This window comes from Natrix helvetica (assembly GCF_964273705.1).
Source record: "Natrix helvetica genome assembly, chromosome: 5".
NCBI lineage: Eukaryota > Metazoa > Chordata > Lepidosauria > Squamata > Natricidae > Natrix > Natrix helvetica.
The window spans coordinates 5,495,629-5,514,106 of NC_138551.1; the positions used below are offsets into that span (position 1 = coordinate 5,495,629).

At 44.9% G+C, this 18,478-nt stretch overlaps 1 protein-coding gene across 2 annotated transcripts in view; it reads right to left on the minus strand.

Annotated features, from left to right (window-relative positions):
- Window positions 1–3,537: 3,537 nt before the first annotated feature.
- ABCC5 (ATP binding cassette subfamily C member 5) overlaps window positions 3,538–18,478 on the minus strand; it is a 72,823-nt gene continuing 57,882 nt past the window's right edge. For both annotated transcript variants that reach the window (XM_081956030.1, XM_081956029.1), the window contains exons 18-29: window positions 18,273–18,419; window positions 16,045–16,174; window positions 14,694–14,847; window positions 14,019–14,147; window positions 13,133–13,319; window positions 11,443–11,532; window positions 10,152–10,341; window positions 8,914–9,073; window positions 8,300–8,378; window positions 7,020–7,133; window positions 6,578–6,742; window positions 3,538–5,249 (exon numbers count right to left, since the gene is read on the minus strand). In XM_081956030.1, the coding sequence (XP_081812156.1) occupies window positions 5,148–5,249; window positions 6,578–6,742; window positions 7,020–7,133; window positions 8,300–8,378; window positions 8,914–9,073; window positions 10,152–10,341; window positions 11,443–11,532; window positions 13,133–13,319; window positions 14,019–14,147; window positions 14,694–14,847; window positions 16,045–16,174; window positions 18,273–18,419 (1,647 nt within the window). In that variant the 3' untranslated portion in view covers window positions 3,538–5,147. The remainder of the gene's footprint in view (window positions 5,250–6,577; window positions 6,743–7,019; window positions 7,134–8,299; window positions 8,379–8,913; window positions 9,074–10,151; window positions 10,342–11,442; window positions 11,533–13,132; window positions 13,320–14,018; window positions 14,148–14,693; window positions 14,848–16,044; window positions 16,175–18,272; window positions 18,420–18,478) is intronic.

Genomic DNA, 18,478 nt, shown 5'->3' on the forward strand with positions numbered 1-18,478 from the left:
GCCTTGGCCGGCCGTTGGACAGGGAGCCTCGAGCTTGGGCCGAGCCCGGGGCTTTATTGGTCCCGGCGGCGGAGTTCAGCTTTGGGACGGCCCGGCGCTCGGGATCGATCCCCTCCTTGGATCTCCCGGGAGGGATCGAGTGGTCCCGCAGAAGGTGAGCAGGGTGGGAAGGAGACTTTTCTTTCAGCAGGGATCGACCGGTTTGCCAGAAGGAGTTGGAAACCAACCGGTTTAACAGTTGGAAGGGACCTTGGAGGTCATCTAGTCCAACCCCCTGCCCAAGCAAGCAGGGGGACTCTACACCTGCCTCTACCTGGGATCGAACTCACAACCTCCTGATTGTGAGGCAAGAGCTCCATCTTTAGGAAGGGACTTTGGAGGTCTTCTAGTCCAACGCCTTCTTCTAAGTCAGGCAGGAGACCCTTGTACACGTAGTCCTTGACTTACAACAATTTGCTTAGTGACCATTCAAAGTTACAGCACTGGGGGGGGGGGGAAGTGGCAGGTCCCTTTTTCACACTTACGTCCGTTGCAGCTTCTCCATGGTCATGTGATTTACATTGAGATGCTTGACAACGGACTCACGTTTATGACGGTTTTCACTGCCCTGTGATCACTTTTTTGCAATCTTCTGACAAAGCCAATGGGGAAACCAGATTCACTTTACAACCGAGTTATACTAAGGTAACGACTGCGATGATTCACTTAACAAATGTGTTGAGAAAAGTCGTAAAACGGGGTTTTGATGTCTCGGCAGCATCAATTTTGGGCTCAGTTTTTGTCGTTAGTTGAGGATTACCTGTACCATCTCAGGCCTGGCAAGGTGGCTCACTGGCTAAGACGCTGAGGTTGATGATCAGGAAAGGCCACAGATCTGCAGTTTGAATCCTTAGTATAGGTCTCCTGCGTTAAGCAGGGTCTTGGACTAGATGACCTCCAAGGTCCCTTCCAACTCTGTTACTGTTAATCAGGTTGTGCCTTCTCTCCTTTAAAAACTTCCAGAGTTTTGAAGACGGGCCATGAACAATGATGTGGGAGTGACTCCCAATGCAGTGCTTCTCAACCTCGAGAACTTCAAATCCCAGAATTCCCCAAGCATTGAAATCTATAGAGATATCTCCCAACTTTCAAGAGTTTGTTTAGTGACCTTTGAACTTACGACGGCACCGAAAAAGGTGACTTTTGACTGCTTTTCACACTTATGACCACTGTAGCATCGAAATTCAAAATTCAGATGCCTGTCCCAGGGTCATGTGATCAGACTGTTGTTTGGAAGGACAGATCCTGAAGCTCAAATATTTTGGCTCACCAAATGAGAAGAGGACTGCATGGAAAAAACCCTGGTGTTGGGAAAGAGGGAACGCGGCAGAAGAAGAAGAAGAAGGGGACGGAGAGGATGAGATGTTTAGATGGTGGTCATCGACGCAATGAACATGAATTTGGGCAAACTCGGAGACGCAGTGGAGGACATTGGGGTGGGGGAAGGGGGGGCTGGAGTGCTGAGGTCCATGGGGTTGCGAAGAATCAGACTGAACAACTCCGTGCATTATATACATTTTCTAATCCATTGTAATTTAAAGAAACAAACTCAAGCAGGAGACCCTATACCGGGGATGGCGAACCTATGGCACGCATGCCACAGGTGGCACACAGAGCCATTTGTCAGGGCAGGCGAGGCATGGGCGCGCTGGCCAGCTGAGTTCAGCCTTTTTTAAAGCCATTTTTTGCCCTCCCCAGGCTCCAGAGGCTTTATAGGAGCCTGGGGAGGGCGAAAAGAGCCACCCCCGCCCCCACCGGAGACCCTCCGGAGGCTTCAGGAGCTTCCCTGAAGCCTCCGGAGCGCAAAAAAACGGCCCTATGCGCAAACCGGAAGTTTGGGAACGGACTTCCGGTTTGTTCGTAGGTCAGTTTAAGCCCTCCGGAGGTTTCAGAGTCCTTCAGTGGCTTCCCTGAAGCTTCCGGAGGACTAAAAACCACTTCCAGTTTGCTCGTAGGGTGGTTTTTTGCCCTCCGGAGGCTTCAGGGAAGACTCCTGAAGGTCCCTGAAGCCTCCGGGGGAGGGGGGGGGTGACGACAACACTCCCCAAGCTCCTATAAAGCCTCTGGAGCCTGGGGAGAGTGAAAAAAGCATGCAAAAAATGGGAGCGCCTGCCATGCACACATGCACACTGGGGGGTGTCGTGCATTGCATTGTGGGTACAGCACACCCGCGCATGACCCCCCTGCGCTCCCCCCCCCCTTATGGCACGCGAGCCAAAAAAGGTTCGCCATCGCTGCCCTATATCATTTCAGACAAGTGGCTGTCCGGTCTCTTCTTAAAATACCTGCAGTGATGAAGCCCCCACAGCATCTGAAGGCAACTTCCCTTCCACTGTTTAATTGTTCCCACTGTTCTGAAGTTAATTCCAGGTTGCTTCTCTCCTTGATTAGTTTGCATCCATGTCTTCTTGTCCTGCCTTCAGGTGCTTTGGAGAATGGGTTGATACACACACCCCTTCCTTGTGGCAGCCTCTCAAATACTGGAAGACTGCTATCATGCCCCCCCCCCCGCCCCACGAGTCGTCCTTTTCTCTAGACTGGCCGAACCCAAATCCTGCAACCGTTCTTCATATGGTTTAGTCTCCAGGCCTTTAATTATTTTAGTTGCACTTCATGCACTTTTTTCAATATCTAAACATCTTTTTTTGTAGTGTGGTCACCAAAACTGGATGCAGTATTCCAGGCGTGGCCTTACTAAGGCTTGTACGACTTAATTCTAAGCTCAATGATGATCCTAAGTTGAGGACTACCTATATATCGTATAAAGAGTTGTATGCAAAAAAGGGAAGTATTGTTTTTACACTTCACAAATGTCTTGACTGGTATCGCAGGAAAGCAGGAGAGGATCACTTCCCAGTTTACAAGGAGGCTAGGCTTAATCTACATCAGGGGTGTCCAAACTTGGGAACTTTAAGACTTGTGGACTTCAACTCCCAGAATTCCCCAGCCAGCATGGCTGGCTGGGGAATTCTGGGAGTTGAAGTCCACAAGTCTTAAAAGTTCCCAAGTTTGGACACCCCTGATCTACATGTAAGCAAGATTTTACTTGAACAATGGAAAAAAAAAATTAAGAGTAACTATATGGTGGTGACATTTCAGATAGATTTAAACACCCATCTTAAACCATGGTCTTTAACTAAGGACTTAGTAAATCTGTGTTTTTTTCCTTTTCTTTGCTAATGTATCCATTTTTTATGTTTGCACTTTATTCTTTTTGTGTTTTTTTTAAAATCGCTTTTTAAAAAAACAATTAAATAATGAGTTTTAAAAACCCAATGGATTATTGAATGTACCACGAAGGCCAGGTTCAATTTTCATGCAAAGCAATAGGCATTAAACTTCTTTAGGAAACTGCAACGTAACATGCTAAATAAAAGAACATAAGCTATTAAACTTAACTGTATTCCTAAAATTATGGCTGATTAAATGGCAACAGTACACAGCTCCCCCCAGCTGCTTCGTGGGAGAAAACTCAATACAATGAAAGGGCACACAACGTCTTTACAAAAACCAAAATAATTTTTATTCAGTTTTGCAGATGTCCGTCTGGACAAGACAATTTGCAAACATGCTAAGGCTATAAAATGTCCAGCTGGACAAAAAAACAAACCAACAAACATGCAGTGCTGACCGATCGAAACAGCTATTACAAGACTGACCCCGCCCGTCTGGGCTACCGGTCTCATACAACACAGATGGTGTACAGTAACCATGGTAACGTACAACACAGGACCAGCAACCTGAGGTAGGCCTCTTTACAATTAGAAAATGAAATTTCCTACACCAGTGTCAAAACCTGATCAGGTGCCTGCTAAAAGCTGCAAGATGCTGAGGATGTAATAGTTCCATTAACGAGTATGCAAGAGCAAAACCGTGTGCACGTACAGTCGGGTGAATGAAGAACGCTTTAAAAAATATCAAAGTCTCTGGAGAACCTTCCAAAATAAACGCTAATATCTCAAAAAGTCTGCATCTCGGCAGAGAAACGCCGTAGGAAGTAGCAGGGTCCAGTCTAAAAAAGATTTAGCGGCTACAGCTTGGGAATGATGCTGTATATGCCACGGGAAAAGTTCTGCAAAAGATCTGTGGCCTTTTTTTTAACTCCCAGAATTCCCCAGCCAATATGGCCGGCTGAGGAATTCTGGGAGTTGAAGTCCCCAAGTCTGAAAAGTTGCCCACTTTGGAGATCCCTGCTGTATACGCTTTGGAGAGGTGCTTTTGCTTAGCAAAATGGGAGTGGCCTGACTGCGTTGGATGAAATAACAGCCAGCCGACTGACCGTGTCATTGTGTGCACCCAGGTGAGTGCACTGGGTTGAAAGGTACCTGAGTTTTGTGATGGCCCTTCACTTCCTGCTATAGTTAAGTATTTGCTAACGAAATCACCCCAAGCGAGGGGAATGTTAAACCCCTCCAGGGCACAGTACCGTGAGAAACTGTGGCTCCTATCTAACAATTGTCAAGGATCTTGATTGCTGTCTTGTCCCACATGCCTTATGTAGGAATGATGAAAATAGGAGAGGGAGGGGGGGGGAGTTACACAAAACTTTTCATTTCCGCCCGGAATTTAGGGGCGAGTGGAAACAGCACCAGGGAGAGTCCAGTGCAGCCTGGCCCAAGCCAGGTTCCCAACCCCACTAAAACCCTACAGAAAAAAATTAGGATAGAAAAGAATATGCACTGGTTATTAACCACAGCGCTCATTTTAATATAAAATAAACAGCTTACATTTCCACTGTAAATATAGGCTATGTACAGAATTCTGTATAGATATAGCTACATGTATAAAGCTTCAATATAGGCCTCTGGATACATTTATAACGTGGCTCCCTGAGCCGTTTTGTAGAGTGCATTTAATAGCAAAAAAATTAGTAAGAAGAATACGAAATAAATACCATAATAAAAACTATGAAGAATCTTCCTTGTAGTGCTTCCCCCACCCCACCCACCCCAAAAAAATGAACGCGATCCTGACCCACGATCCTAAAAAAAATATATTAAAAGTTGAAAAGACAACCTGCTTGAAAGACGCGAAAATGGAGGGAGGAACGTCCCTGCCACAGGCAGAGAAGGATTACACTCCGTAATAAAGTGACTTTGCCCTGAATTTTAGCCCTTTACAGCAACCTTGTTCTCTGCAGCAGCAAACATGGCGTAGAAGCGGGAGTTGTCATTGGACAGAAGAGCAGCTGGAGTGTCAAATTCCATCACCTGAAACAGACGGGAGAGGAAGGGCATGAAATGCAAATACACTGCAGGGTAGCCCTTGGCTGGTGGCCACAACTGAGCCCGAAGTTTATGTCGATAAGAGAGACATTTGTTAAGAGTCTCCACTACCTTTCTTGCCACAGTGGTGAAATCTGGCTTCTTTATTGACTTTGCTTGTCAGGAGGTCGCAAAAGTCGATCACATTGACCCCAGAACCCTACAACCTTCATAAATATGAGTCGCTTGCCAAGCGTCTGAATTTTGATTGTGTGCCCATGGGGGATGCTGCAACGGTCGTAAATGTGAAAACTGCTCATAAGTCACTTTTCTTCCAGTGCCGTTGTAACAGTCAACTAAATATACTGTTATAAGTCTAGGACTACCTGTAAGCATCACCGTTAAAAAGCAGACTCAAATATCTCCTAGTCCTTTATTTTAGATAAAGAGTTAGAGTTCCTTTAGGGGTGATGCGATAGCAATCTTCCCATATCTAAGGGGCTGCCACAAGAAGAGAAGAGGGGTCAAGCTATTCTCCAAAGCAAGACGAGAAGCAATGGATGGAACCTAATCGAGGATAGAAGCAACCTAGAACCAAGGAGAAATGTCCTGACAGAACTATTAATCACTTGGAGTCACAGAATTAGAGTTGGAAGGGACCTTGAAGGTCTTCTAATCCAACCCCACCCCCGATCAAGCAGGACACCCTATACCACTTCAGTCAACTGATTGTCCAATCTTTTCTTAAAATCAAATATTCCAGCTCCATCACTGGCATTTCAGGCAAGCCTTTCCACTGATTAATTGTTCTAACTGTCAGGAAGTTTCTCCTCAGTTCTAAGTTGCTTCTCTCCTTGATTAGTTTCCACCCATTGCTTCTTGTTCTACCCTCAGGTGCCTTGGAGAATAGCTTGACTCCCTCTTCTTTGGGGCAACCCCTGAGATATTGGGAGACTGCTATCATGTCTCCCCTGGTCCTTCTTTTTATTAAACTAGACATCCCCAGTTCCTGCAACCGTTCTTCATATGTTTTAGCCTCCAGTCCCCTAATCATCTTTGTTGGTCTCCTCTGCACTCTTTCCAGAGTCTCCACATCTTTTTAATATTGTGGCAACCAAACAATTCTAAGGAAAGGTTATCATTTTAGAAACATCCTGGCTAAGACCTTGTTTACATTACAAGGAAGGCTGCTTCAATGTTGACCATGAATTGAACCAAATTACCTTGCAAGTAATTCCACGCGAGGGGCAGAGTTTTGCCACCCGTTGAGTGTTTCCTGGCTCCCGGTTTCTATGGTAATTTGTAGAAGAAAAAGAAGTTTGCCGCTCGCTCACCTGTCCTTGCATCAGTACCATAATCCGGTCAGAGGCCAGAACCGTATGCAGGCGATGGGCAATTGTCAGCCTGGTGCAGTCCGCAAAGGCTTCTCTGATCGTCTCTTGGATTAGTATATCGGTCTCGGTGTCCATAGCAGCCGTCGCTTCATCCAGGATTAAGATCTGTGGAGCACAACATGAGCTTTGTTAAAAATGTAGCCATCCACCTTTTCCCTGGACTTCCACAATGACTAAAAGAGAGCAGAACACAAAATGAAAGGCCTAAAATGTAGAAAATACGCAAAGGGGCTGAGGAGGGAGGCATCATGGAACACAGTTCCTCTCGTTTATCTAATGAAAACTTAATTGTGCTGAGTTGTCCTGGAATGCAAGTAAGACCTGGGTTCTTTGTTTCAAACCTGATTGCAATAATTAACCAATTACCCAATTCATCACTCACCTTACAACGACGCAACAAGGCTCTGGCGATGCAAAGCAACTGCCTCTCCCCAACGGAGAAGTTTTCCCCATTTTCCATCACTTCGGATTCAAGTTTCATGGGCAGCTGAGAAATCTTAAGTGAGAACGAAGCAACAGAACAAGGTCAAATACGTGGCTCTAAACCAGAAGTGGGGAACGATGGCCCTTTTATGACTTGTGGACTTCAACTTGAGTCAACAAGAATCAAAACAATAAGACACCCAAAGCTCCCTTAGAGACGCTCAGAGTCTCCATATAGGATGGTAGAGATAGAGATAAAAATTTAATAAGAATAGATAGATAGATAGGTAGGTAGGTAGGTAGGTAGGTAGGTAGGTAGGTAGGTAGGTAGGTAGATAGATAGATAGATAGATAGATAGATAGATAGATAGATAGATAGATAGATAGATAGATGATAGACAGATAGACAGATAAATAGATAGATAGATGATAGATAGATAGATAGATAGATAGATAGATAGATAGATGATAGATAGATAGACAGATAGACAGATAAATAGGTAGATAGATAGGTAGGTAGGTAGGTAGGTAGGTAGATAGATAGATAGATGATAGATAGATAGATGATAGATAGATAGATAGATAGATAGATAGATGAGAGAGAGAGAGAGAGAGATAGACAGATAAATAGGTAGGTAGGTAGGTAGGTAGGTAGGTAGGTAGGTAGGTAGGTAAATAGATAAATTAATTAACTGATTCTTCTTTCTGTCCCCTCCTCCTCCTCCTCTTCCAACCTGTGGAAATTACAGACAGTCCTCAAAGTACAACCACAGTCGGGACTTGCAATTCCCATGGCTAAATGATTCAGTCATTAAGTGAGACGTGCCTCTTTTACAATCTTTTTCCCGTGATCATTAAGCGAATCATGCAGTTGTTAAGCAAGTCCGGCTTCTTCCTTTGATTTTGCCTGCCAGAAACAGGCTGGGAAGGTTGCAAATTGTGATCTAGGGACCCAGAAACCGTTGTCAATACCTGCCAATTGCCAAACACCCAGCTCACAATCACATGGCCATGGGGATGCTGTGAAGGTCATAAGTACAAGGACCTGCCATAAGCCTTTTTTTTTCAGCTCCTTTGTAACTTCAAATAGTTGCTAAATGAATTGTTGGTAAGTCAAGGACTACCTGTATTCCTTGAACAGACCAGCAGTTTTCTGTGAAAAGCTGGCAAGATCTTGCAATTATGGAACGGTGGAGTACTGGAACAGAAAGGAATTTAACTATCAGTCCTTGTACTTACACAATCTTTCATGTGAGTCCTTTCCAAAGCCTCCCAGATTTGCTCTTCGCTGTACTGCGAGAAAGGATCCAAATTGGATCTAAAGAAGCCAAAATAGAATAGCAAATTAATACCCATTCACATCAAAATACAATCCACGGAAATTAAGCCCTCTTCAAGGGCAATCCCATCTTGTAAGGAGTGAGCAAAAGGAAGGAGGGAGGAGAAGCAAGAGCAGAACGGTTAGTTGAATTACGAAGTTACACTGACTGGAATTGCACACAAGGAGCACACGTTGGCCAGGGAATTCTGGGAATTGAAGTCCACACACCTTAAAAGTTGCCAAGGTTGAGAAACACGCTTATCAACCTGTTGCATGAACCCAGGCTGTACTACAGGTTGTAAAGAACAACTAATGGTCAATAACGTGAATCTAGCAAATTGTGGCTTAGCACAATCTATAAAGCCAGTTTCAGAATTATTTTTCCCAGTAATCTCATATTCATAATGACTAACGAGCCAATCCCTTCTCTCACTCACTCACTCTCCCTCCCTCCCTCCCTCCCTCCCTCTCCATTTCTATCTATCTCTTCCTTTCTATCTCTCCCTCCCTCTTATTTTTCTGTTATACCAACCTCACAGTGCCACTGAAGAGGACTGGCTCCTGGGGGATTATGGAAAGCTTGCTCCGAAGATCTGCCAAGCCAATGTCACTGATTTTCACCCCATCGATTTTAATGCAGCCCCCTGACAGTTCCACCAAGCGAAAGAGAGCCATTCCTAAAGAGGATTTTCCTGGGGGGGAAAAAAAACCAAGGAAGTTCATAGTTAGCCGTCATGTTGAGGGATGTGCAAGATTGGCCTATACACCATGGATGGAGAACGATGGCCCTTTTAGGACTTGTGGACTTCAACTCCCAGAATTCCTGAGCATGACTGGCTCAGGAATTCTGGGAGTTGACGTCCAAAGTCATAAAAGGGTGACCCTGCTATATAATCCTTAGCAACCCTTTAGCAGCTGTTTCAAAAAAAGAAGCTAACATATTGCCAAGATTATTGTATTTATTCCAAACAATTCCGATAAAACTGGAAATAATATTTTGAGGAACTCAATAAAAGAATACATCAATAGAATTGGCAAGGGAAAAAAGCAAGAGTTGGTTTGAAAATGATGCAAGATATAAAGAAATAGAGGAGGCTTTGGGTTACCTAACACTTTCTCTCTTTACTATGCTGTTTCATTAGTGTAATAATTGGGAGGGGGAATAGAAAGGAGTAGAATTGTGGAATGTGTTGTTGTCATTCCTTTCTAGAAGCCCAAGGTCATCTTTTGTCTCCGCACCTCTGCGTCTGACCGGAACTAGATGGGTGGAAATGCCAGTGTGGGCGAAGAAGATTGGACCGTGCGATGAATTTATGGGTGTGGGGATAAGATCATGAACTTTCAACTGGGTGGAATCCCAGGAAGCTTTTAGATTTGGGATTCCACCGTTTGTTGCCAACATGTCTGTCTTATTAAATTGGAACTTTAAGGATAGCTCTGCCTTGGACTCTGATTTAATTTTGCATGATATTTGGAACGCAGACAGCTGTATTAACAAGACTACCAAACCGAGGAATGCTTTTAGGAGATACTTCAATGAGGAATCTTAAGCAATACTTATGCATTGCCTGAACAGGCACTTGCTAATGTGAATTAGCCAGCCCCATCTTCTTAAAACCTATTTTGGCACAGAAAATACAATGGCAAATTGTTTCCTCTTTGGAAATAGGTGGTTGGTTGTTGTTGTTTTTTACTTCTAATCCCCACAAGGTGGCTCCAGTGAGCTTTTAAAACCTCTCACCTGGAGCAGGTAGAGCAGATCAGCCTTACCTGAGCCGGTTCTCCCCACAATTCCAATCTTCTCCTTGGGTTTGATGGTGAAGCACACTTTTTTGAGCACAAGCGGAAGGTTCTCGCGATACCGCATTTCTGCATTTTCAAAGCGGATTTCTCCTTCATGGGGCCAGTCCGGAAGGGGAGCCTTATTCTTGATGCGAGCAGGGGCCTCCAGGGAAAGAGTCTTGGAAACGCAGAGAGAGAGAAGAGAAAAGGCGTCAACTACAGACGGCATTCTAGGAATGATTAACAGAATGGCAGAGTTGTAAGAGGACCCTAGAGGTCTTCTAGTCCAACTCCCCGCTCAGCAGGAAACCCTATATCCTTTCAGGCAAAAGGTTGCGCAATCGCTTCTTAAAAGCATCCAGTTATGGAGCATCCACAAATTCTGGTGGCAAGCTGTTCCACTGATAAATTGTTCTGTTAGGAAATTTCTCCTCAGTTCTAAGTTGCTCCTCTCCTTGATTAGTTTCCACCCATTGCTTCTTGTCCTGCCTTCAGGTGCTTTGGAGAATAGTTTGACTCCCTCTTCTTTGTGGCAACCCGTGAGATATTGGGAGACTGCTATCATGTCTCCCCTGGTCCTTCTTTTCCCTAGATTGGCCGTATCTAATTCCTGCATCTGTTCTTCATATGTTTTAGCCTCCAAATCACCTTTGTTGCTTTTCTCTGCACTCTTTCTAGAGCCTCAACATCTTTTTTATATTGTGGTGACCAAAACTGGATGCAGGATTCCAAGTGTGGCCTTTATAAAGTGGCATTAACACTTCACATGATCTTGATTCCATCCCTCTATTAATGCAACCTAGGACTGCATAGGCTTTTTTTGGCAGCTGCCCACGGCTGGCTCATATTTAAATGGTTGTCCACTAGGACTTCAAGACCCCCCTCGCAGCTACTACTATTGACTCAGGCAGCACCTTTTTAACAGACTAAAGTTAGAAGTCTTATACAATCAACATCAAGTATCACAAAAGGTATCCGTCTTGTTGATCATTGTCTCATCTGTGAAATGTTAGTTAAGATTGTGGGGTTTTTTTTCTGGTTGCAAGTGAGTAAATTCTTTTTAGGAATTTGAGGAACCTTTCAGATTTTTACACCATTATTGTTGATGGTACTCACTGTGCTTTTGATTTTTATCTTTAATTTGTATACTTCTGGAGTATTCTATTATTGGACGGTTGAAGAATATACTGCAGAAATCCAACGGAGCTCAGAGGCAGGAATAGGGAGCATCTTTCTAGAGGCAGGACACTAGAGAAAATATTGGGCAATGTTTAAATACCTTGATGTAGTGGTCAATTCTTTCCACAGATGTAAAGCGGGCCTCCGTCTCTGAAGCCAACCTGACGGTAAACTGGAACAGTCCCGTTAACTGAGAAGGAAACAAATCACTGTTAATTGCAGCACTGCAATACATTAACACATTTATTAACTGTGAAAACTTCAGAGTGATTCTCTATGGCAGGGGTCCCCGACCCTCAACCCCCGGGCTGTGGACCAGTACTGGGCTGCAACATGCCAGAAACCGGTCCATGCAAACAAGCGAAGCCCCATCCGCAGGGTGCAGGCAACATACAAAACCATGCCCCTTCCGGTCCGTGGAAAAAACCTCTCTCCACGGAACCAGTGCCCATAAGGTTGGCGGCCTCTGCTCTATGGAGTAACTTAATCCCAGTGAGGGCGGTTAAGAGAGGCTTTCTCATGAACCGCGCCGCAATAGGAAAGAAAGGAGCGTCATAAAATTCAAGGCTTTCCATTCCTTGTTAGTGGTCAAGTTCCATTAAGTTGCCTCCGTGCAGAAAAACAAGCACCAACAAGAACCATGGTTAACTGTATTCAGCTTACCGCCCCGTCCCACACACCTTATCCCTCCATTTGTAAGCTCCAGTTTTTTCTTATCCACAGGGCACTGTCTCTTTAATAAGGGATGCTCATTCCACAGTATTATGACTACATATCTTCAGTGTCATAGGACTTTGGTGGACTGAGGAGCAAGCAGACAGGTGCTACTTGTTAAGTCTCTTTACGTCAGGGGTGTCCAAACTTGGCAACTTTAAGACTTGTGGACTTTAACTCCTAGAATTCCCCAGCCAGCAGAGCTGGCTGGGGAATTCTGGGAGTTGAAGTCCACAAGTCTTAAAGTTGCCAAGTTTGGACACCCCTGCTTTAGGTAGTCTTCGCTTTATGACTATCACCACTTTATGCCACAACCATAATGGGCAGGCCAAGCCTGCCCGTCATGGTTATAAGTTGCAAAGATTACAACGTACAACCACAAAGCTGTTGTTAAAGTAGGACAACGTAAACGTTTTTCTTTTATGACCCCTTTTTGTGATGGTCATTAAGCGAACCCATAGTTTGCCATGGGTGGTTTTCGCTGAAAGTTGCAATTGTCAGTTTTCAGCCAAACAGTTGTTAAAACGTGGTCACATGATCACAAGAAACAGCAAGTGGTTGTCAATGATGCCCCTTTGCCAAGTGCCCAGCGCAGCCTTACGACTGCCGGTGTGCGTTTGTGTGGGGTACCGACGGTCAGAACTTTGAATCCCTGTCATAAGTACCCCCTAGGTAGGTCCACCATAACTCTGACTGGTTGCTACGCGACTGGTCATAAGTCAAGGACTGTTGTAATAATAAAATCAATTCAACAATGTACTTTGGATTGGGCCCGTCTGCCCCGTTCTTCCAAAACGGAGTTCCAAAATGCAACTTTGCTTTGACATAGAAGAGATGCATGGAGGCACCGTGGCGCAGTGCAGTACTGCAGGCTCCTTCTGCTGACTGCCGGCTGCCTGCAATTTGGCAGTTCGAATCCCAACATGTTCAAAGTTGACTCAGCCTTCCGTCCTTCCGAGGTGGGTCAAATGAGGACCCAAATGGTTGGGGGCAAGAGGCTGACTCCGTAAACCGCTCAGAGAGGGCTGCAAAGCACTGCGAAGCGGTATATAAGTCTAAGCACTAGCGCTATTCACCTGAACCGCATACGAGATGGCCAGCCCAGCGTAGGCGGGCGAGATCTGGCCGTGCATTAAGACGATCATTAAGCCAGTGATGGTAATGAGGGCAATGCTGACAATATCCAGCCTGACAGCCAGCCAGCGCATCGCACAGCTGAACAAGTAGATGGGAGCCTGGTTATCGTCCAGCAGTTGTTGGTATCTGCAAGAAAGAGAAAGTATTTACAATTAAAATACAGATCCTCTTCAACTTACAACTGCTCGTTTAGTGACTGTCTAGCTACAGCACCGAAAAAAGTGACCTACGGCCATTTTTCACGTTTAATGATTGTTGCAGCATTCCCCATGGTCACGTGATCAAAATCCGGACGCCTGGCAACAGGCATGTATTTACGACGGTTGCAGTGTCTCGGGGTTATGTGATCGCTTCTGGGACCTTCTGACAAGCAACGTCAAAAGGGAAAGCCAGAGTCACTCAACAATCCTATCACTAACTTAGCAACTGCAGGGATTCACTTAACAAGCAAGAAAGGTTGTAAAATGGGATCAAACTCACTTAACAACTGTCTCGCTTAGCAATGGAACTTTTGGCCTCGACTGTGGTCATAAGTCAAGGACAACCTGCATTTCATTTTTAACTTGAATTGGAGAAGAAATTTCACAAAACGCGATTCATGTGACTGCTAGCAAGTTCAGATGGCAGCACGCGAACCAATTCATCTGAAATATCAAACCCAAATTGCCGCTTACTATTTCTAGATCAGTGTGATACATGAACTTGCATTCTGAGTGAATTCAGCCACGGAGGCTTGTGCAATAATAAACCCAACCTTTAAAAATCCTGGCTTGTCTGCCTTGCAGCAGTTCAGACTCAATGTCAGAGAAGAAACAGAGCACTAACTTGTATAGGAATTCCTCTCCTTTATTGTAGGCATGGATGGTAGAAAGACCTTGAATGCTTGAAGTGATGTGAGAAAGAAATGGAGACTGAGTTATGTTGTCCAGTCGTTTCAACTCCCGAATGAAGACTCTGCGTACAAAAATTAAAACCAACTGTAAGAGGTCTCACAAAATTATGAGAATAACCTTTAAAGCCTTTGATGCTTTAAAAAGGTAAAGGTTCCCCTTGCACATATGTGCTAGTCATTCCCGACTCTAGGGGGCGGTGCTCATCTCCGTTTCAAAGCCGAAGAGCCAGCGCTGTCCGAAGACGTCTCCGTGGTTGTGTGGCTGGCATGACGAAACGCCAAAGGCACGCGGGACATTGTTACCTTCCCACCAAAGGTGGTCCCTATTTTTCTACTTTACATGCTTTTGAACTGCTAGGTTGACAGAAACTGGGACAAGTAACGGGAGCTCACTCCGTTACGCGGTGCTAGGGATTCGAACCGCCAAACCGCCGACCTTTCTGATCGACAAGCTCAGTGTCTTAGCCACTGAGCCGCCACCACTTTAGGCAGCCGAATTGGGTTTGGAAGCAGCTCTGCGACCAATGAAGTTATTCCAAGACCAAGTTATGGAAGAGCCTCAAGCCTAACCATGTCTTAAAAGGAGCCGGAACAATTGCTGCTCTTACCTAGACACAACATGCAGAATGGTGAAAAGAACCACGAGGGGCCCCACTGCCATTAGGAACCATGGGAAGACCCCGGAGATCACTCCCACGCAGAAGAAGACCAGGATGACGTTCTGTATGAACATTTCAGCTTGAAAAGGCAGGCGGACATCCACTGGAAGAGATGGACAGGCACAGAGGATTAGGATAGGCTAAAATTCTCACCAACGTGAACAATAGAGTGAGGTTAAGTGTAACGGTGAAGATGCTGGCCTTGAAGCCAGGAGAGTTTGAATTCTAGGTCTCACCTAGACCTGAAAACCACGGGGTGACTTTGGGGCAATCACCAGGAGAGCGTGAGTTCTAGTCTCACCTTAGCCACGAAAGCTGGTTAGGTAACTTTGTTGGGTTTTTAAAGTTTTTTATTAGATAAACATTAAAAACATGGGACCTAGTGCGACATTTCGGGCATAAACGTTTCCATATAGTGATTAGATCTTACAGCAATTACATTTGATATTCATTACATAGGTGTATGTAGTCAGTCAGATTACCTGTCCGTTGATCCTTTCTTTTATATAATTACTAATCATACAAATACATATCCGATTCCTACCTATCACACATTCTTAATACCATATTTTCCAATTCTTAACTTGTCTGTGTCTTTCTGTCCTGGCCTTTCCCCCTCATTTCTAGAAAGCTGATTAGGAAACTTTGGACCAATCACTAGGAAGCCTCGAGTTCTATTCCTACCTTAGACATGAAAGCCAGTCACTCTCTCAGCTCAACCCACCTCACAGGGTTGTTGTTGTGGGGGGAAAGGAGTATTAGGTACGTCCCCCATCTTTAGCTGTGTATGTAAAAGTGGGATAAAATATAACAGGAACATCCTATACATATACACGATACGGGCTGGTGGGGGAGGACAATACCTTGTTATGGTCTCTCCTGCCCAGCCCAGGAGAGATACAGGTAAGGCCAGCACAGGTAAGATTCACTCAGGGCTCTCTCCTACTGTTGTCATCAATTTGTCCATTCAGAAATGTTAAATGAGTCGTATTCCATTCTGTGACCTCTTTTTGACATTGTTAAGTAAATCATTGAAATGAATCATGCAGCCATTAAGGGAACCTGGGTTCCCCCACTGACTTTGCTTGCCAGAAGCTCCCTTCTGAATGCACCCTGCAACCATCGGCATGCATTTACCTGACTGTGGGGATGCCACGATGGTCATAAGTGTGAAAACCAGCCGTAAGTAGTAAGTCACTTTTTTCAATGCTGCTGTAACTTTGAAGTCATTAAATGAATGCTTCTGAGTCAAAGGCTACCTGTATTAGCACCAACAGGTTATTAAATGAGAGTTTGTTACCTTCATCCATATCTTTGGAGAACCTATTGAGAATCCGCCCCGTAGGCGTGGTGTCAAAAAACTTCATTGGGCTACGAAGAATCCGTCGGAAGAGTTCATCGTGCAGCCTGGATGAGGCCCGCAATGTCCCCTGTAGTGACCGTAGAAGAGGGCTGTTTGAACCAGGCACTCAGGAGTTTAAAAAGAAAGTTCACAAATGACTAGAAGAGACTGCAGACCCCAGGAAGGATTAATACACTACAAATGTCTTCCACCATATTTGTGAGATGACATCAAGTTATGGAAGCAAAGATCAGGAAATGAAGGCCGTTGCTTTCATGGAAAGAATCTTATTGTCCAGAATAACAGGATGGGAACAAGAGATGAGAATTATTTTGTTAATAGAATAGCAGAGTTGGAAGGGACCTTGGAGGTCTTCTGTTCCAACCCCTTGCTCAAGGAGACACTCTATACCAGTGATGGCGAACCTATGGCATGCGTACCACAGATGGCACGCGGAGCCATTTGTCAGGGCATGCAAGGCGCTGCCCTGTCAGCTGGCCGAGTTCACCCTTTTTAAAGCCATTTTTTCGCGCCCCCCCCCCCAGGCTCCAGAGGCTTTATAGGAGCCTGGGGAGAGCGAAAAGAGCCTCCCCCGCCCCCCCGGAGGCCCTCCGGAGGCTTCAGGGACCATCAGGAGGCTTAAAACGACCCTCCGAGCAAACCGGAGGAGGATCGCTTTGAGTGCTCCGAAGGCTTCAGGGAAGCCTCCGGACGATCCCTGAAGCCTCCGGAGGGCCTCCGGGGGGCGGGGGAGGCTCTTTTTGCCCTCCCCAGGCTCCTATAAAGCCTGTAGAGCCTGGGGAGGGTAAAAAAAGCAGGTAAAAATGGGGGCGGTCGCACCTGTTGTGCGCACATGCGGACTGGGGGGTCGTGTATTGCGTTATGGCTGCGGCAAGCTCGCACACGACCCCCCTGCGCTCCCCCCACTTGTGGCACGCGAGCCAAAAAAGGTTCGCCATCGCTGCTCTATACCATTGCAGACAAATGATTGTCCAATCTCTTCTTAAAAACCTTAAGTGTTGGAGCAGACCCAACTTCTGGAGGCAAGCTGTTTCACTGATTAATTGTTAGCAAAGTTCTCCTTAGTTCTAGGTTGCTTCTCTCCTAGATTAGTTTCCATCCGTTGCTTCTTGTTTTGGGTTCAAGTGCTTTGGAGAATATAGGTTGATACCGTTTTCTTTGTGGCAGTTCCCTAGATATTGGAAGACTGCTATCATGTCACGTTTTTCACTAGTCCTTCTTTTCACTGGACTAGACTTACCGAATTCTTGCAACCGTTCTTCGTGTTTTATCCTCCAGTCCCCCAAACATCTTTTTTGCTCTTCTCCGCACTTTATCATAGAGTCTTAACATCTTTTCGACATGGTGGAGACCAAAACTGGATGCAGTATTTACAAGTGTGGTCTTACCACGGCATTAAAAAGCGGTACTAATACTTCACGTAATCTTGATTCTATCCCTCTGTTTTTTTTAAATTAAAAGTTTTAATAAGTTTTACAAGTATTACCCCTTCCCCTTCCCACCCTCCAACCCTCCCTCCCCCCAACTTCCCAGAGCAAAATACAGGGTATAAACATTTAACAATCATACGCTAACATAAGCTAACTGATTTTGACATCCTACCTCCTCTTGTGCTTTAATTCCCCTTTTGTTATGCTAATTTTAGGTAAATTGTAACATTCTTTGTGCCTTCACTCATAAGCTAACTGAAATTTCCTAGTCCGATATTTATTTTGAATATAGTCAATCCATCTTCTCCATTCCAACTTATATTTCTCATCTGAATGGTCCTTCAAATATGCTGTGATTTTGGCCATCTCTGCTAGATTTACTACTTTTAGCGTCCATTCTTGAATAGTAGGCAATTCTTCCCTCTTCCAGTACTGCGCCACCAACAATCTTGCTGCCGTCGTTAAGTTCAAAATCAAATTAGTCTCTATAACTGTACAGTCTGTAATTATACCTAGCAAAAACAACTGGGGGGTGAACTTTATCCTTTTTTTAAGTATGTTTTGAATAACCCACCATATTTTTTATCCAAAATGCTTTGACTTTTTTGCAAGTCCACCATATATGGTAATACGTAGCATCAGCACAATCAACATCTCCAACATTTTGGATTCTATCCTTCTGTTAATGCAGCCTGGGACTGTGTGTTGTTCTCTCCTCTTTACACAAACACCTACCTTGACAAAGGCAACGCCACGGACAGCCTTGAGAATCAGCATGACTCCCATGGAGAGTGCGTAAATGCCCGCATAGTAACGCATGTGAGGGTTATCCTTCATGCTGTCGCTCACCATGGTTTCATTCCCCAACGTCAAAGTCGTGTTCTGGGTTTGTTTAAAAAAAGAAAGAAAAAAGAACAAGTTTCACGATGGAGACAGAAATG